General features: G+C 38.5%; 1 protein-coding gene across 9 annotated transcripts in view; it reads left to right on the top strand.

Annotated features, from left to right (window-relative positions):
- Positions 1–21,123, top strand: part of LOC101171070 (discs large homolog 1-like protein) — a 99,190-nt gene that overhangs the window by 9,207 nt on the left and 68,860 nt on the right. For 4 of the 9 annotated variants that reach the window (XM_011474174.4, XM_020702506.3, XM_020702507.3 and 1 more), the window contains one exon: positions 17,955–18,404. The exons of 1 other annotated variant lie outside the window; for it this stretch is intronic. In XM_011474174.4, the coding sequence (XP_011472476.1) occupies positions 17,955–18,404 (450 nt within the window). Of the gene's footprint in view, positions 1–1,428; positions 1,569–7,947; positions 8,585–17,954; positions 18,405–21,123 lie in introns of those variants that run through there. 4 more of the 9 variants (XM_020702510.3, XM_020702508.3, XM_078946049.1 and 1 more) reach the window with 4 other exon arrangements.

The following is a 21,123-nucleotide window of genomic DNA, read 5'->3' on the forward strand; positions in this document are numbered from 1 at the left end:
GCTGAAACATGGGTAAACATTACAGATCAGATGCTTGAATTTATGGCCAGTGCCTCAACAGGCAAGACAGTTGTTTTAAGGAATTTTAAGGTAACAGAAGGAACATAAAAGAGAGCCTTTCTGGGGATTTTTGAATTTTGGCTAGCTCAAGACACCATCTTGCAAGTTCACATAACAGACAGAAGGAATTCTATCTCACAGTCATTTGCCTAATCCTATTTGCTTGATCAAGATAATGGATTTAAAAAGAGAGGGTGTGAGATTATGGCTTCAGGATGTTTCTGCACATCTCATCCCTTACAATTCTTTCCCTTTTTCACAGCAACATTGGTCATTGGTCTACTTTTTTAATTGTTTAATTTTGTTTGGCAGTAAAGGTCAGGAACAGAGCAGTCAGTAAGTCCTCACCTTATATAAACTTTCAACTAGTGTTGGACTCTTGGTCAAACACAAAACTGGTGCAATATTGACTTCACCAGTGGAAAGGAGTAAACATTTAGGAATATTTTAGTGTACACATAAGTAAATTTAACTTTTAGTTGGAAACGTCTTTTATAATTTTAAACTAAATCAAATCTAACCTTTTTATATAAAACCTTTCATGCACAAGCAGCATAACATTTTATAAATAAGTCATACTAAAATATTAAAAACACATGTAGGAACAGAAAAAAATAGCAAAGAGATGAGGACACACACAGAAACACACAAAGATTCACACACCCATTCCACCCCCGCTCCTCTGCTCATCAGTTCTCACCCCTAGTTTCTCATTGTTTTAGTATTCTTATGTCTTTATCACATTTTGAACATTAAATTCAATTTGATCCAACAACATCTATCTTTAAGGGGTACATTAAGTCAGAAGCCCTTTCTAACACCCCTGCTGTTCTGTTGTCTGGTCTTATTAGGTGTCACTGTCCTTCTCTGCACCAAGAGAGCAGGAGTTCCTCATAAGAGGCTTATGCTAGGCTGCTAATAGACTTTACAAAGGTGGAGCTATTTCAGGATGGACAAAGCAAAAATGAGAGACCCACACACACACAAATCTGCATGCACGCACACATCAAGAGAGAATGCAACAGAAAGAGCTGGCTTGTACCTGTGTAGGATCATTCTATGTCCTGCTTTATGGAGCCTGCTTAAGTTTCTTTTTTTTTCTTATTAATCTTTGCCATGAAATTCCTATATCATTCCACCAATCCATCCATCTGTGCCACGGTCCAGCTGGTGCTGTGATGCAATGTGGAAAAGGGCACAATCCTGACAAATGAATCAATGGGGAAGAGTAGAGAAGGGTAGGATAATCTCCCCAGCAGCTGCGGGACATTTGAACTCTGGGATATAACAGGGGAAGAGGACAAAGACAGCCATGTAGGACTACTGTGACCAGTCAAGTCAGTCTGCGCAGCTTTCAAGGAAAGCTCAAGTGTCGTCATGGATCTATACAGAAAAGAAAATAGACTAAAGTTACGGACTACAATACCTTTCTGGAACTGACACCCAATGGGCCAGTGCGTGGGCTGCATGTGAAAATGGACCAAAGGGATTCTGCTCCCTCAATAAATGTAATGTACTTTAATCTATTTTCGCTGCAATAGAGACTTTTTATAGAGCATTTCTGATCATTGAAAAACACAGCTTTACTGTTACTTTGAAACTAAAATTTTGTAAACAATAAATATTCTCATATTTAGGTATATATTTATGTATTAAATTTCCAAAGTTTGACAGCTTTTAGAGATTTTATTTTCATAATCTCATGTATGAATGTGTATGGGTTTGTTTGAAAAGCATGATCCTATGAATCTCTTAAAAATAATTAAAAAAGACAAAAAATAACTTGGTCAGGTTTGAAAAAAAGTTTAATCCTAACTGGTGTCACCTAGTTAAATAAAGGTAAAATAATTACATGAAAAACATATCTTCCCTACGGTTGAATTATCATTGTGTTTTTAGCTAAATGAAATTGAAATTTATAGATTTGAATGTCACGTGAAGCTACTTTAAACTATGAACTTTACAACATTGTTTTCACATTTCTGCTTGGCTTCTAGCAAGTACAACAATCGTTAATACAGAATTGGGTCAGAGGTGCTGGGATACCCAGAGGTTGGCTGACAACCAAAAGCAGCTGAGTAATTGAGGGTATTTAGTCCAGAGCAGGAGGCTGTGCCCTTTATAAGTATGGGAGGTGCTAGCTAAATGCTGACCCCCAGCAGCAGCTCTGCCATCCAGCTGGTCCCGGTTCAGTCTGTACTGGATGGAGGCCTCAAGAGCTGGAGCTGCAATTTTAGTTGTTGCTGAAGGAAGTTAACTCATGATGTCTTGTTTTAGTTACTCATATTTTTGATATGAATCTAATAATATTTATATGAACTAAAGTCCCTTTTCTGTTACATTTCATACCCAGATTTAGGATTCATTTATTTTTATTTTTTTAATGTACAAACAGTATTTTAGTTTCAGCTAGAAAATGTATCTTTTATTTTATCTTCAATGTGGAAAATGACAAAACCCAAAAAAATAAATCAATTATAGAAAATCATTCTTACTCCCCTTCTAAGGCTATCAAAGAATTGCATGAAAAATAGGCTTTTCTGTTGGACAGATAATCACTTGTGGAACACATACAAAGCGGCGTGTTGATCCCAAGATCAACCCATGAGAAGTTCGGAGACAAGTCAGAACAGATCAAGCTAATTGCTGAATGTGTATGTGGGAGTAAGACTAGCAGATAAACAGGTAAAAGTGGAGTTAAACGCTGAATTCAAAAACACCATGGTGTGAGTTTCAAAGTTTCATAGGAGCTAATCATATTCCTTCTGGACTAAAGTAATGGGTACAATTAGACTAAAGACAATAGTTCTGATGCATGGCACCAAACATGGAGACAAAGACACCCAATTTTGTTTAAACTAACAATGGGCCTGCACCAGATCAGGAAAACTTGCGTTATTAGTGATCAATATTACGATAACGATATAACTTGCGATGCATCATCAAATAGCAAAACAACCCAAAACTTCATTTCCATTTCACTGCAACAGTTTAAAAATTATACTCCAAATGTCCATCATCTATATAGGCGTCTGTCTGATCTGTCAAATGCATTAATTGATTTATTTTATTTTTTTAAAATACATCAAGCTATCAGAAGATTGTTTTAGCACATTTGAGGTAACCATTTATTGCAATTTTCGCCATCTTTTGCGATATGCATATTGCACAGCTTGAAATATTGTGGGGCCGTGGTGCAGTGGGAGGGTGGACGACCCCTGATCGGAGGGCTGCAGGCCGCCCAGCCCGCTCGTGTGCCGAAGTGTCCTTGCAAGATACTGAACCCCACCTTTCCTCTGGTGGAAGGTTGGCAGCAGAACCGCCACCAGCGTGTGAATGTGCGTGGGAATGGGTGAATGGGACTGTAAAGTGCTTTGGGCTTCCGGGGAAGGTAGAAAAGTGCTGCACGGTATATGCCGTTTACCATTTACCATATCACGGTAACGATAAATTTGCAATGTATTGTGCAGGTTGTTAAAAGATTTGTGATTCAGGATCTTCCGTCTTCACTTTCAAGTTTAAACCGTTGTTTAGTACATCACAGCTTTAAGAGACAAATGTCAGGTCACCTACCTCTTTAAAATGGATCACAGTACAATTTCTGATTGTGTTGCAATGATCCAGACTTCAGCCATGGAGGAACACTGTCCCGCATTTTAAGAAAGTTTTTAACTGGCTGCTTATTTGCAAATGTTCCAAAAAACATGTAACTAGGTCTGATTGTCACTGCCAATTTACTTAATTAATTATTCAGATGAATATGTTTAAAGTTTAATATCTTCATTAATATATTCCAGTAAGAATACATTGCTCAAATTATATTTAAAAACTGTTTTTCCTAATAAAAAATACATTTATCTCACCTGACTAGTGATTTAAACTAACCAAAGAATGCAACTTATAATACTTACAATAACAATTAAATAAGCAGAATAGAGTGTCCTTTTGAGTAAAATGGATCCATATATTTAATGAATTAGCATTCAATCTGGTAAATAAGAGAATTAATGGGAAATGTGTATTTTTTAATTCAGCTCTTAAATTGTGAGCTCACACTTTATTTTTAAAGTTAATTTTTTTAATATATATGTTTGGACTAATGATCTTTACCTTAAGAATTTTGGTTTCAAATATTTATCTAGTTTATACATTAGAGGATGTTTTTCCTGTTTTTAACCACATAGTGGCAGTGTATTCACAACCAAAACAATGCAAATACTGCACTTCCTAATATTTGCCTGCAGTGGTTGTAACCCCAGCAATACTATTTATTTACACTTTAGCTTTCAGCAACTGATAGTGTTTAATTTTTATGGACTTTTCAATTAATGTCATTGTATTACTCCTTATTTTCCAACATTTTCCAAAAATATATTAATCCCTGACGGGTTTTAGCACCAGTCAGACTGTAGTCCTGCAGGATTCTGCACAGAGAATGACAGCTATAAATAGAGGAACGTTCACCCATGTGGAACGTGAACACACGCTTGTAGAAGACAATCACGTGACGATGTTTGAAATGTTGATGTATGGAGTCTTTTCTAATTGGTCAGAGTGTGGGATGGAGAATCCACTGTGATTGGCTTGTATAAAGTGTAAGAGGTTACCGCACACAGACACACAGAGAGGTTATTTCTGTGCTGGATGACCTACTAACGTTAACATGAAATGCATGCCTGCTAGGCTCATGAGGTACCGTCCCCTCTCTCCCAGTTGTTTCTTCCCCTATTTTATTCCTTATGTTCTGCTATTGTTTTTTCCTGTCTACCTGATTGTCTGTTCAATGGTATAGAAGTGTTTTGTCTCCTGTCCTTTATCCTCAATGATTTGCACATTTCTCTTCATTTTATGGTCAGCATCACTCGCTGTAGCACATGTGGGAAGTCATGTGTTTAATGTGTGTGCGCATGTGTGTCTGAAAGAGAACCTTAGCGTGCATTAACACCCATCCTCAGGATCTCCATCTGTTCCTTGCTGAAAGCAAAGGCATTGACTGCAAAAGCTGGTCTTAGGACAGCTAGCTAATCACAAAAGCTTGGATTTTCTGAAGTCTCGTGCTTGATCCTCTTTAAAAGGAAATCCACTGTCTAGTTTGTCTTAGAAGAATGCACATTGATGTTTCTTTATTTCTGGGGTCAATATGCCTTAAGAAATGTTACTAGCAACGCCATGATAACATGTTGACTTTATTTACAGAAAACTGCAGCTGAATTTGACCTTTTGTGTTGTGCTGTTTCAAAGATGATGCAAATGTAGAGTAAAACCAGCTTTTCTCCATTTAGGAATGTTTGTTGGAGAACTTTAGTGTGTTTTCATGTTTAATGGCTGAGGAACGCAACCACTGTTGCAATTTTAATTGATTGGATTGTTCTCAACTGCTGCTCTTTTGGGTGCAGCACTACCTTAAAAGAAGCCCCAGCTTCACTCTTTGGTCCTCTGCAAAGTTTGTTGGCAAAAACTAAATTGTGTCAGAATTCATTTGAAAGTGAAGCAAGTCTTTTGTTTTTCAGCAGACAGGATGCACTTTTGCTGCAAACACGTGTCTGTATGAGTGCATGTGGGTTTAAGAAGTTGTTTGTCTTTGTGTTGGACTTTGGGTTGTACACAGCATCTGCCTAAGTAAAAGCAAAGGCAAGCAACTCTTATTCTTAACAAGATGCAGAAGGGATAGGAAATGAATAGGGATTAATGACTGACCTAATCTGATTTGAGCTCACTTAGTTTGAGCTCATTAACAATTTCAACTGTGTTGGAAGTACCTGTTTATTCATTATTTTTATCAATAAACCAGTGAAATTACTACAGATGATATCAGCATAGTTCAACACTGTTTATTCTCCTCCCTATTTGCATCTTTTCACATTGTTTAGTTCTCTATTCTCTCTCATGCTGTGCTTTGTGATTTGAAGTCAGGGTGAGAAGACAGACAACCTCAGTGGCTCTGCTGTGTGTGTGTGTATGTGTGGGTGTGTGTGTGTGCGTGTGAGTCTCTGAGTGTGAACCTGAGTCAGTCCAGATGGCCTAGCAGCATCAGGCGTCCTGGATGAAGGTGGATCTGAGAATTATTTGAATTAAACTCCCCTTGTTTTCCAAAGGCCTCATCCTTTCTTTAGACCCATTCTAACATCATGGGCATTTTAGCTCTTAGTCAGAAAGACCCCCTCTATTACGAAGTATTATGTCTTGCATAAAAACTATATTACAACAAGTAACTGAGGAGAACCGATTGGAACTTATCTGCTTGTGTAAATAACTCATTAATTTAGCAGTTGGATGAACTAGGATGCAAAAAAATTAGTTCATAAAAGGAAATTTATCATGATTATGAATTTGTTTCAAAATGTACGTATCAAAATGTTATACCCTAAATAAATTCTAGAAAATAGATCAATTAGACTTAATAGGCTGAAAGATTTGTTTTTATTTATCATATTGTTCAAGTGAAGCTTAATTAGTGTATCATAATTACACATAGCCTATTTAAATCTTTCAAATGGCTGATCTTGAAGCTGTTTTAGATGTTAGGCTTATATATTTCCATCTTAGTCAGAGCACTATGTTTAGCAGTAAGTTATTTACTAAGTGTCTGTGTTTAAATTGTTGTAGTTTACTAATATTAGCTCATGTGAGATTTTTGGACATGTTTCTCCGTTTTGTATGAACTTTTCTGATTGAATCAAATGATAATATTAGAGATTTGCCAAAATGGGAGGTGAGCTTCAGCTGTTAGAAAATATCCATCCATCCGTCCGTCCGTCTGTCCATCCGTCCATCCATCCATCCATCTGGACCCACTAAACCCTTGAATAAATGAAAACAACAACGTCTTTGAATTCCATAGTTTCTGCAGAGCGGCAGGAGTTAATCAGAAATTTGCCTCTAACGTACCAACGGGACTGTTGCTACGGAGTAAGCCGACACGTGGCTGACACATTTTATTGTCTAGAGTGCTCATCTATTGATGAATTGTAAAATAGTTCGGCACAGACAATATTTAAAATAAACATTTAGTAAATACTATGTTTACTTATCTTGAATAGGATCTTATAATAATAACAGAGTGCATATCCCAATGAAGCAGTTAAAGAGTAATATTACGCATGTACTCATGGATCTTGTCAGCTTTGTATCACTTGAACATTGCTCACCCATCAGTTTGAGCAGTTGAGGCAGTAATGCCTCAGGCTTCTGCAGCACAGCGGAGACCTCCATCCACCTCCAAGCAGTGCTGCACTGCTGACTTAGCCCTCAGTTCAGATCCTGCCTGAATGTTTTACAGGACTCTAAAGCTTCTCCAACAAGCTCTCTGCACACAGGAATACTTTTAGAATAATTTATACCTGTACCTAAAATTAGCAAATTTGCTTTTGAGCATCTTTTACATATTTTGGCCAATTAAGGCTCCCCTACAATCCCTACTTCCTCTGCTCTTTTACCTGCCCAGTAGGTGTCACTATTGTAACATTTAGATCTAAATTTAAAAAAAATTCAATCTCAAAATGAAAAAAATACATAATACATGTTGAATGAATTTTGCGTTGAGTTTCCTTTTGTGCTGGCTCATGTTGTAAGAGACGTTTTCTGCTTGTACAAATGTTACATTTAGTCTAGCTAGTGTTAGATTTTATAGTGCTCTGACCTTTACTGTAACCTTTAGTCCTTCGTCTTCAGTGTTTAAGACCCGAAATGTAAAATCAAGAATATTTAACAGGTAACTACAATTAAAAGACACATTTTTAAACAAGTTGCCTGTGTGTGCAGGTCTCTGCTCTTCGTGTCTTTCCTTATTGATCTCAGTGTTGAGAGGCGGGCTGAGAGAGTCAGTGGAGCGAAACTGAGGGAGAGGGGGAGAGAGAGGGAGAAGGGCAGCAATCGAGGCAGAAAAGCAAACACTTTGAGAGAGACAGAGGAGACACAGGACCGGGACTGCTGCTGCTGCTGCTGCTGCTGCTGCAGAGGACATCACAGAACACATCCACACTGATACACACACTTACAAACATTCATTCATGCACACACAAACACACAAAAAGGCTGACACACATGCTGACAGCATCAACACGCTGAGCAGACACACGTGCTAACACATTCTCACTCATATTTACACACACTGAGGGACGGGCAGTCTCTCACCATGTCTGCCTCCTGACCTGCTCTGAGGATTACCCTGACGAAGATGAAGATGATGATGATGATAGGAGCTATGGAGAACGTGAGGGAGAGGATGCTGGCCTGCCACAGCTGAGGACTGTAGCCAGGCAGTGGGGGGTGGGTCGGTTTGGGTTGGGGGGGGCAGTAGAGTGGGGCATTGTGGGACAGTATGGAGCGCGGTTGATGGAACACATGCAAATGCATGTGTATGTGTGGGTGCGAGTGTGTGTGGAGGTGTGCGAGTGTGAAAAGTGTACATGAAGGCTAGGATGCCCCCCCAGTGTGGGACCAGCTAGCTAACGTTAGCCACATGTTGTGCCACTGCAAAGTAGCATGCACCAACAACACCATATCTCTGATGTTTGGATGCAAGGTAGGTGGTGAGTTTCATACTTGTGTGGTTCTTGGTGTTTCAGTGTGGGGAACAAACACTTTGGGGAAACCTGGAAGTAAACCTCAGTGAGAGGGACACTGATGGAAACAGAGTGGCCAAAGATAGTAAAGCAAAAGGAGAGGACTAAGCTTGTGAAATGGGTTTATGGTTTGGGTAAACAAAGGTGAGATGCAGTGGCTTGTAGCACATTGTGTGAGCACTATGGCTGTGTGTGTGTGTGTGTGTGTGTGTGTGTGTGTTTGAGTGTGTGCGTTAGAGCAGTGTTTTTCAACCAGTGTGCCGCGGCACACTAGTGTGCCGTGGGAGATGGTCAAGTGTGCCGTGTGAAATTGCCCTCATTAACTGATCTAAAAACATTTCCCATCTCCAGGATTTCAGCTCTGTGTTCATCCAAACAGGCCCTGATAAAACACTGAGGAGTTAGGAATATAAAAGATCGTAAAATACTTTTTCTTTGCGTTTATTTTATTTTATTTTATTAAAGACATTTTGATAAGAATGACGGCAGCGCGATTCAGCTGCAGCTCCGGCTGTATTTAGGAAAAGTCCCCCCCCCCCTTTACCTGTCTCCACCAATCATTCTTGAAGGCTTAATCACATGTCATCAGTCTGACCAATCAGAAGTGGTTAAAGTCTTCACTTCCTTGTCCCGATTTAGCTCGTAAAGTCGCTCAGTTCTAACAAAAATAGCAGCTAAAGCTCGTCTTTAGCGGTGTAGCTTTCCACAGAATCCGGTATCAGACCGTGGAACAAGTGAACAAAACCATGAAGCTCCGAAAAGCGATCTCCGCCGGCCGTTTTTATGCACTACATCTCCCATGATGCATTGGGTTGTGAGAGTGACAGCGTAAAAGGAGTTCTGTTGTTAAACGTCTTGAAAACAACGAACACACTTCAAACTTTTTTTAAATCTTCTAACTTAACTTTTGTTACATCTTTTAGAAAAACAGCTGCAGCTTCCAGCTTTTTCTGCAATAATTATCACAAAAATGCATGTGAGATTGTGGAGGGGCTGTAGATCAATACAGACTATGAGTTTCTCCTTTTTTTTTTTCATTTCTGGATGCTGGTGTGCCGCGGGATTTTTTTTAAGCTTAAAGTGTGCCGTGGCTCAGAAAAGGTTGAAAAACACTGCGTTAGAGGGACAGAGATGACAAGACAGTGGAAGGCAGGCTTGTGTTTTACTGTCTGATTTAATATTTTGAAGAGCAGTGTTTACTGACATATTTGCATCCAGACACACAACACTTTAAAAGAGCTTTAGGAGTCAGTGGAATCGGATGGCGGACATTAAATATTGCATGTGTGACTAACCGTTTCCTTTCACCTAGTTACACGAAGATAACTTTTTTTTTCCTTTAACCTATGAGCACATGGTGTGGGAGTGCCTTTTAGTTTTCTGGCTTGTACTTCCGGTCATCTAAAAAAACACACACAAAAAACCCAAAGCTTGCTCTGTGGGTCTATAAAGGGAGATTACCCAATGTGTAACACTGCTGTCAACATTTTGCAGTAATAGCTTATTTTTGAAGTACTCCAAGCCAATAATTAGATGTTACAAACTCAATATTTTGTTTTTAATTTTGAAGGTGCTGTAAGTTATGCTAACATTTACTATCAATTTGATTGCAACAAATGAATTAACTATCTCTCTGACTGCCATACAAAACAAAACACAAAGTGGCTTTTAAAGCAAAAACACAACTAAACAAATAGCTTTGACCAAAAAAGGAGGCTGGATTCCTTAAGTATTTTTTAATAGTAAAAAAAAAGAATTTCGTTAATTGAAACAAGATCATACATACCTCATAAGTTATATTATTTTAGCCACAATTGATACTTGTTCTAAGCTAGGCTGTTAGTTTTATAGTTTAGTATAATCAAATAATAACATCCATTATTCCTTTTCTTAACCCGCTATGTGCCTTTCGGGATCACAGGGTTGCTGGAGCCTGTCCCGCCTACTGTTGTTGACACCCTGGAGAGCTCGCAAGTCTGTCACAGGGCACATGATCACTCCCACATGCACACTTTAGATTGACCAATCAACTTATGAAGCATATTTCTGGGCGGAAGAAACCAGAGTGCCAGAAGAAAACGTGCAAAGTCCACACAGAAAGGTCCGGGCCAGGGTTTGGGCCAGGGCCTCCTCACTGTGAGGCGAGGGTGCCAACCACTTCTCTACCCTTCAGCCCCAAATAATAACAGTAAATATATTTGTTATTATTACCTATATAGTCAGGAAAAAAGTAATCTTTTACATTTGTCCCTTTCATATCATTTAATCCTGTAATCCTTTACATATCACTAAATGATGATAGCACCCTTGTTCTAATTTACAGATGTTAAAAAAAATATTCAATTTATTATCTTATCTTCAAATTTTCTTTGTCATCATGTATAGGGCAGCAGATAAAAAAAAAAGACATCTTAGGAAAACCTATTTGATTTTTGACCCAAATATTAAGTTTGGTTTACTAAATTCAAACTCAGAAAACATTTTTGTCATTTTCCAGCTGAATGTAAATATCCATATTCTGTAATAAGAAATCTGTATTTGTAAAGAAAAATATTTATCTTTTCTGAATTCTCACATTGGGAATACAGTATGTTGAAAATTCTACATATTTGAACTGAATGATGAAGTAAACAATAGAATATTTGATGTGTGTGATCTTTTTCATTATTTTATTCTATTACTTTACCTTCAATATCTGTTTTTAGAACTAATCCACACTCAATGAGTGATATTTATCTTGCCTGAGGTGGTCTAAACTCCATTACAAACACCGAGCTGCACATTAAATAGCATCAGTCAAACTTAAACGGGTATGATTCAGTTAGAATTGCCAGTCATCATCCTGCAAAGTACTGAACTGTTGAGTGGAAAATCAACATATAAAATATTAAAGTTAGCCCCATGTGTGTAAGGAGCAGCTTCTTTGATGCTGAGGACGACTTGGTGCATTGAGCTGCATTTCTGAACACACCAAATATGTTTTTTTTAATGGGTCCTCCAAAAACATGGAACTAGACAGAAAAAGAGAAGAAGGAACATTTTTATCAGTCTCGAAACCTGGAGGCTGAGAGGAGGGGGGTTTGCTTTTCTAAAGTGTACAGTGCTTCTGAATAAAAAATCCTGTGAGGCCATGAGACTGTTTGTATACTGTATGAGTTTATGCATTCCTAAGCACGCTGTTGCCTAATGCAGCAGCGAGGCTATAATAATCTGTATGGACTCTACTTCTGTCCTATTAGATCACCTCACTATGACAGCCTGTTAAATAGAGGCTGGCCAAGAGACAACTGCTACACTGGAGCTAGAGAGAGCGATACACAAGTGTGCCGCCATGGAAGCAGTGGCTTTTATCTCAGAGAGGAAGAGCTATAGAAAGAGGGCCTGAATCTATAGTGTAGTATTGAAGGTGTAGTCTGAAAGATATTTCTGAGACATGCATTTATTTGTTGGGATTATCAGTTTGTTTTTAAAGAAAGCAAAATTAGAGATGCTGCAGTGCCAGAGGAGCTAATGTTTCTTATTAGTGTGTGCAAACTTGCATGTTTTAAGGCTATTTAAGTGTCATTTTAGTGGTCAAGGGGCTCGCAAAATTATATTTATTCTTTTTCCTTTGAACTCTCTTACACATAGGAAGTTGTACTAAACAATACCTCTTTCGTGTGCTGGCTGTTCTTAAAATTGACTTATTGATGTAATGTGCAGAAACACAGACAGCCTGGACAGTCAACATGTAAGTAAAGACAGGACAAGATCTGTTTTTCCACAGCTCCTATTTGTGTCTTTGGTTCTAAAGAAAAAAAATAAAAGTGTCCAAACTGTGCTTACATTCACATTAAACTATATGGTAAATGGTAAATACTTATATAGCGCCTTTCTTCCTACAAGGACAAAGCGCTTTACAGTCACAGACCCATTCACCCAGTCACACACACATTCACTCACACATTCATACACTGGTGGCGGCTCCGCTGCCAAACACGGGCGCCTGCCTACCACCAGAGGCAAGGTGGGGTTCAGTGTCTTATCCAAGGACACTTTGACTCATGGGCGTGCAAGGCGGGAATCGAACCTGCAAACGATCGTGGGTCGACCGCCCTACCGCTGCACCACGGCTGCCCCGTGTGCACTACAACAGTCACAGAGGCCACACATTGAAACTAGAATCACTGGTCAGTTATCAGATGATTTATGTCCAAAGCAGCTTTGTGGCAAATTCAGCTACAGATTGAGTTTTACCCTTTCTTCAGTAGAACAAGCAAACAAACAAATCTTTGCTGAAAATTGTGCCCCACCATTGTTTTCTTTATTTTTGGGTCGAAGCAGCAAGTTACAGTGCAAGATGGGAAAATATTGACATACATGCTACTCCCTAAAATATCTGTGTCTTCACGCAATACTCCAAGTTGCCTATAAATTATGGCTGCTTCATGGCTCACTGTGGGACACTTGTGTTGTTTTCAGTGACAATGAAAACCAGATCCCGCCCAGCTGTAAGCACAGTTTTTGCAGCAGTATATTTCAGTCTGGGCTTTTGCTTTTTAAATGCATTGTAAGTAAACGATGCAAGTTTAAGATCTCAAGAAATGTTTTTTGTAAATAAATAAATAAATCATAAAATCTAAAAAGAAATCATAAAAATGAGAAACGGTTTCTCAGAGTCATAATTTGCCAAATTTACAAGATGATGCTTTTTTTGTTCTCATTTCTGAAAAACTAAAGTTGAACAGGAGACCACAGAATCCTCTTAACAGTCTGATCACATTTTCAGGCAAGCATTGACTGTTATTATAGACAATCGATCATAGTCTCATCTGCAGTGAACAGCACAACAATGCTGCAGGAAAGACTTAGGAATTCCTGCAAACCTCTCAATTTACCCACAATCCCACAACTGCAAGCCCTATTCAACACGTAACCGTCAGTGAATTTATTGGCACAGTTAAGTGACTGTTGAATGAACTGAATAAAGTCATGCTCCTGTTTAGACATTTTACTTGTATTCACACCTAATACCTGCTTTGTCCGGAACTGACAAGTCAAATAATCTTTAAAATCTGTTAAATTTTAGTAGCAGGCATTAGGCAAAAAAATGCAGCATTCATTTGAAAGCTATGATGCAAACATGAAAGTGCATTTAAACACAAGAGACTGCTTCTTTTTTTATTAACTTGCCTTTAACCTGTCCATTCCTGAGTCTCTTAAAGTGCCTAAGAAGATAAATCAAACCCACCTTAACAAGTTCTGACATTTGAACACATTTAAAATAGATGAAGCTGTACTTGTATTTCTGCAAAGGTCAGGGTATTTGTCCTGAAGACACTTTACTAACTAAAACCCCCATGAAGTAAGAAAATGAAAGACTTCAGCAAGGCTCTTGTGTTTTATTTTTATAAGTAAAATATCTATTTGAAAAAAAAAACATGTCTTAATATAAAAGACAAAAGACTGCTTTAATTGACCTTTTTTCTGTCTCAGTTTTCTATTTTTATTTCACCTTGCTTTTCTAGAGTAGTAGTAAAATCCAGAGTACTTGAATTATAAAGGGTTTGTGGCAAAACTGTGCTAATGGTGTGTTTTTCATAAACACATTTTTTTTATCACCATCAACATTTTTGTGAAAACTGTGAAGAATCGTTGGCCATCATCTGTAAAGATTTTTTTAGCTGCTTTCTGGTTGAGTTTTAAAGATTGTGAGGGATGAAGGGGAAGGAAAGATGCAAAGAAGGAGACAGAAGAAGGCACGCCTGTGTGCAAGAAGTTCCTTATGGCAGAGGATCCCCTGCTCTTTCATATCTCACCAAGCGTGACTAACGCCTGGCTTTACTCTGACGCGCACTCATCTACACACTCAAACAGGCACACACACACATGTCCTGGGATGCTGAATCTGCTCCCAATCTAGTCACGTTTCTTAGGCTAGGCAGGGCTGGCTGACACACTATCACATGACAGCCTTACTTTGCATGTGCATCTTGCTGTGCATACACTCATAATTGTGGTCAGCAGGCATTCTGCCGGCACTGCCCCGATGGAGAATATTCTCAAATCATGATGAAGAAAAAGGCTCATTTGGCTGCTTCTTCATGTTTGCATGCATGTGGAGGTGTTTTTCTGCTGAGAGAATACAGACTCGGGAATCACAGCTGAGACTGTGTGTGCATGACAGTTCCTACATGTGAGTGCACAGGGCAGTTGCAGCAGGACTGTGACAACAGGGTGAGCCATGCAGGTTCACCTCATGGTCTTAGCGTCCTGTCAGTCAACTGCTACGCTCCACAGTACTTTAAATAATGGAGCAATCACAGTGATCACAGTAAAAAATGAAAAAAAGAAATGTGATGAAGCGCACAAAGCAGGTCACACTGGCTCATTTTGTCTAAGCAGTGTTTCCGTTTAATCCCAGTTAAAATTGGTACAGAGCAGTGAAGCAGGGGACACCATGTCTGTTTAAATTCACTGGCAGGCCTCATGTGTACCCACCCAATCTTCGCCTCAGAACATTTTAGGATTGATTTTGCATCTTGTGGCTGTCTGAGGTCACAGACAATTGCTTGGTCTAAAAAGCATATACATTTTTTTAAATAAAAAAATGTTTCTAAATGCTTTGTAGCCTGTTAGTTGTTAGAGGTGATGTGTTGACTCTATTATTGTAAATATGCAGCAAGCCTTAATTTAGTATCAGCTTGAAAGCAAAAGCAGTGATCTTTTTTTTCATACCAAAAATAAATTTAGGTGTAGAGAAGTCAAAACACTTCATGGATTAATGTCTTGGAATTAAGTAAACAAGTATTTTGATAGCCAGTTACTAATTATAGCAGCACAGACATCAGTAAAATTGCTTCAAATACGGTATGTGTATCTTTCCTGATATAGAGGTGTAATTATCTATTTGAGTTGGGTCGTTAGTCATATAAAGACACATAAGTAATATCAGAAAACTCAACTGTTATTTATTGTAACATTAGACTCTTTCTCTGACCTAAATCCAACTTTACTTAATGAAAATGTCTGTTTTTCTGCTCTCCTGGTTACCTCAATAAGAGGTCAAAAGGTCATCCTAATAGGATTGTCTGGGTGACTGTCTGGCTCTCTGCAGGGGATGTGAACACATCTAATCTATGAGCCACAGGCTGTAGGCTGTTTGTCTATTGTTGGTGTTAATTTCAGCCTTTGCTTCCATATTAGCTCAAATCTCACAGTTCAGAAATGCCTGATCTGATTTAACATTATCATGTTAAAGCATAAAAGGCTTTGAGTGTATAATATTTTTGTAAGACTTACTTTGAACATTAAAACATGACTTTACATCTTTTTAGGAAATTATAAGTCATGTATATAACAAACTTAGATTAAATACTAGATATTTACCATTTTTTTTCAGTGTCCATATTAGTGCACACAAACAATGAAACATATGTTGAAGCTAGAATAAAATGACCTGAATGACATAGGACTGAACTAAACAGAAATGAACTGAATGTATCAGTGAAATAAATAACTGTTACAGTCAGTGTTTGATGTTTTTCTTGTTTTTGTTTGTTGATTTGAGTTTTTTCTGATGGTTCTTAACATTGTTAAGGATTTGTAAAATCCTGCATTTAGCACAGTTGATTGTTTGACCTCCTTTGCATTTCAGCTTTGGTTTCAGTGTTAGTGTTGGATTCCATCTTGTTATTTGTTCACACCTGCTTCTGTTTTAATCGTCACAGCTGTTCCTCGTCTCTCATTAGTTTAGTAGATTTCTTACATTATCCAGGTTCAAGTAAACTGGGTAAAATTATTGATGTACATCTTGTCTAAAGGTCTTGTTTTTTATGCTGACAAATGAGTTCCAAAAGTATTGAAAACGACTTAAAACTACAGCAGTAATTATTTATTTTTTGCGCTGGAAGTTTGAAAAGTTTCATTCATCATTTAAAGATAAATACTCATTTTCTCATCACTAAAAAGGGTTTGGAGACAAGAAAATGTTGGCAAATCTACATAATCAGTGATGCGTCTGGAAGGACTGATATCGATTTAGTGAGAGAAGGGGCTTCCTCAAAGCTGCTGAATGTCTGGATGAACATTAATTTAACAGTTGGCGTGAGACCTTTCATCTCTCTCACATCAGCCTCGCTAACTCCTTCAGTGCATTCTGCCCGATAAAGCAGAAAAAACATGGGACACTTTTTAAAGAATATAAATAGAAGCTGGGGGAGAGTGTGTGGGACTAGAGGAACACGGGCAAGGAAGTAGCCTGGAAAGTAAGGATGCATGATAAGTGTAGTGGAAGATGGAGCGAGAGCGAGGTTATTTCCCAAGGCAAGTTCGACTCCTGTTCACTGTCCCCGCTGAGTTTTGAATCTTAGTTTGCCTGAAAACTTTAGGTTCGGGTCTTCTGTGTGTGTTGGTGCATTCATGCATGTGCCAACACGGGAAGCTGGAGAAACAATTACCTCCATGCTGAGTGTACACCTGGACTCCCCCGTGTGCTCTCCCACACAAACTGTACTTCACAAACATTCTTCTTTACTTTATTGTAACTCCAATGCTACGAACACACTGGGCATAAGATGCACGTTCAAGAATGCCCTGAACTGTGTTCAGGAACTGTACGACAGTCCAGTGTGGCTACCTGATAGTAGTGAATGTAACTACAGTTGGAAGAAGCTTTGTGGGAAATTTCAAAGTGGTGCAAATCTTGTCAATTTTGCTCCAGTCTATTTCGATCACACCTCTATTCCGATAAATGAAAGACTTGCTGTCAGATAATTAAGGCCAGGCACAAACCACAATTGGTTATTTCTCCTCCATGATCAATTTTCAAATGATTGGCACCGTGAATTGATAAGGACGCTAGCCATACGCCTCTACCAAATCCGAGTCCCTGATTGGTCAAAGTTCAACCTGCTTGAAAATGGCCTTAAAGATTTGCAGAGCGATATGTGAACGGAAGAGTTTTGGAAACAAAATGCCAAATCTTGCATAAACGTGCGTTTACATATCCGTTTCATTGAAAATGGTCACTTGAATGCGCATTGCAGAGGCTGGTGTGAACATGAGATATGTTTAGTCTTGTATTTTTTTTTTACTGCTTAAGTCTTCTTGTTTTTAACTTTACTAAACCTTCTGATCTAACTGCACATCTAAAATTCTCTTGTGAATAATGCTTTCTTCCTCTTTTTCTCTTTTGTAATGTCCTCCTAACTTCCCATACCTCACATCCTGAACCAATTTGTTTTTTTTTTTACGTTCTTTTAAATTTTTATTTCCCTTACCATTTTATTTTATTCCCTACCGTGAACTGGTTTCCCCCTCCCCTCACTTCTACCTTCCCTATCACTATAGAAGTATCGGTATCAAGAAGAAGAGGGAGCATCGCCGGGCGCTCCAAGACTCCTCCAGCACCCATGTCCTCATCATTCAATGGGCTTAGCCAGAGAGCTGAGGGATGGAGGGACCCTGGAACGAGATGGTGGGACCCTGGAACGAGATGGTGGGACCCTGGGGAGGGATGGAGGGACCCAGGGGAGGGACGGTGGAACATTGGGGAGAAATGGAGGGACTCTAGGAAGAGAAGGAGGTTCTCTGGGAAGGGAAGGAGGAATCTGGAGGAGAGATGGAAGTTGCATCGGGACAATGGAGCGGGAAAGACAACGGTCACTGGCGAGGCATGGATCACTTGGTCGCCACAGCGACCTGCGTGGAGCAGAGCTGGTTCAGGTCGCAGAAAGGCAGCTGTCACAGATTCAACATGTACACGGATATGTCACTCACACACACATCGCACCTGCTCAGGTAAATAACTTCAGCTTTTTCGTTGACCTCACCTTGTCACTGGATAATTAAAAGCTTGTTTACTGGTATTGTCAGTATCTTCAAGATCTCATCTGTTTGTTTTAGAAAATATATCCTATAGAAAACTATTTTAAATCATATTATCACAAAAATTACCAGTTTGCCAATCTATGTGTCTGAAAGAGACCACATTTTGTTAGCTTTGCCTTTTTTTTTACTCCATGGAACATCAACAGAAGCGTTGTGTTTAAATTTTTTTTATGGTTATTTTTTAAAATGTAAAAGTTTGACTCAACCACAAATAAGTCAAAGGCTGGGAGACTAGAGGCTGCTGGTCATAGAATCCATAAATATTGCTGAAATTTTTTTGTGGAGAAGGTGGTAGAAGAATTGTTTAGTTTGGGCAAAGCAGTCTAGATAACAGAAAAATACACAATTAATGAGAGAACGGGATGATGCAAGCTGATACAAGTGAGATCCTTTTGGCTCAGAAAAAAACGAGAATAATTATGAATGAAGGTGAGCTGGCTTTGTGGGAGAGTGGAACACAGAACCGCACACAAGTGCAGATACTGTGACTGTTTGTCCTTGATGAAATCATGCCAAAGCTACACTTTTTTAAACATCTCTCCTTGGTTTTTACATACAAAGAAAAAAATATCTTATCATTTGGTCTTTATTGGATCTTAAAATTAAGAAATTAAGTTTAAGATGAATAATAAAATGTGTCATTTGATACTGTCCTTCTGCTTGTGACAGTCAGTAACTTTGCCAAATTGTTTAAACCTCATAATACCTCATTTCTTCCGTTAATAAGTCCCAGTGAGTTACTATCTGACATAAGCACCCAATAAGGGAGCTAACTAATGGTAGCATCTACAACGTGTTAACAGATTTGTGAGAATCTTACCAGGCACTTTACCCGTGTAGATGAAGAGAAGCTATTCATCAAGGTTTAGAGTAAAATATTACCCAATACATAGTTTCTCTTTCCGATAATGATATAGATTCACAGAGCCAAGTGGAGGAAAGGTGTTGACTTAAACTGTTCCCAGCTTTAAAACCCAGAAACTTGCCTTTTTTGAATTAAACATAACTTATTTTCAGGAGAAACAGCCTAAAGAGTAAGATGTCAGGCAATTTGTCTTTGTCCTTTGTTCAAACTGGGTCATGCAAAGGGCTAATAGTTTGAGGCTCACAAGAAAGTCCACAAGAGAATTGCAGAAAAAGAAAACAGGCCTACACCTGGTTGAAATGCTCTAGCCCCATTCGAGGGGTGTAAAAATTCACAGACAACTCCAGAAATTATCATTAATGAAATAAGGCTAGACTGTGCCAGAAATGTAGACACAGAAAAGAAAACCACATCAGATTTTTGCTGCAAAAATGTAATTTTACAAGCTGATGATTGTATTTCCTTTCTTGACAAAGAAATATAATATATTTTTATTCTTATGTAAAAATCTTATCAGAGTATTTTACAATTGCGAGAATAAGTGTGCTTAAAGTTGTGATTTTATCATTTTGTTCTGGCTTTTACTGTAGTGGTCTCATACTTTCAACTGCAGCTTTTCAGGCCAGTGACATTAATATTGACTTGGGTATTACAAAGGCCTTTTTTCCCAGGTACTTAAAATTCAGTGATACAGCCCTGATTCACCTTCATGCAAAGACTTTCTACCAATTGGATAATGATGCAGGACTGTGCATGCACGGGCTTCATTCGAATGCTTGACCCCTTTTTTTTTTAGAAATGAGGCTCATTACTATCTCTATTCCACAGTCAGTAGGTGCCTGTCTGGCCCCCCTCTTTGCTTTTCTGTCGTTCTTCCTCTATCTCCCTCTAACACATCCATTGCTGCACAATTAAGCTTGGTAATCTTTTATTGGCCATTTAGACTGTCTGTGTCTTGCATGGTTTTTATTCACTTCCCCCCACCGCACTAAAGGGGTTAGCAACCATCTAACAAATGCAACCATATGTCCTCATTTCGTAGCACGTGCTCACTTCTCCAGATTTGTTCTTCAGGGCAGCTTAACTTTAGCGGCTGATCAAAAAGACATTTTTTTGCTCATCTGAGTAAATTCTTCAGCTCAAAATATTGATGGGGAATTCAGGTGGATGTGCCGACTACTCCGAAGGTGTGGCTTTTCCATTTGCCCCGAAGAACAGAATCCTCTAATAATGACATGCTTTATGTGCTCATGTTTTCTTTTAAAATCATGCTTTTGTTGAGTCTGATGATAAAATTTATATGAAAATTATGATCTTCTTATGCTGCGTTTTTTTTCTATCTTTTTTTTTTTTAAATCAGCAGTTTTAAAACATAAATTTGACCTAATATGGTTTTATCTTCACCAGAATCCCACTAAAACTAAATTGATCTTATTGAAGATCTCCATTTATCTGACAAAATCAGAGCCAAACTAACTTATAGTGATTTTGCACAGGTTTTGCATACTGTTTCTATCTAAGTTTTAAAATTAGCTCCATCTTTTCTTTAAGAAATCTCTTCTGGAAGATATTTGTTTTGATCTTTGCCCAGTGTCCTCCTTATTTTTCCTTTTTTGTGTCTTTGGTTTCATTGCATTGCCAGCTTGTCCCCCGTTAAATTTTTTTTAAAATGTATTCTGGCATGTGCTATGTACTATCACGGAATTTATTCCTGTGTTGTCAGGAGTCGCATGTGTTTATCTGGGTGTGGGTTGGTTACGACAA

The sequence above is a fragment of the Oryzias latipes genome, chromosome 4 (genome assembly GCF_053564925.1).
Source record: "Oryzias latipes strain Hd-rR chromosome 4, Olatipes_Hd-rR_3.1".
Taxonomy (NCBI): domain Eukaryota; kingdom Metazoa; phylum Chordata; class Actinopteri; order Beloniformes; family Adrianichthyidae; genus Oryzias; species Oryzias latipes.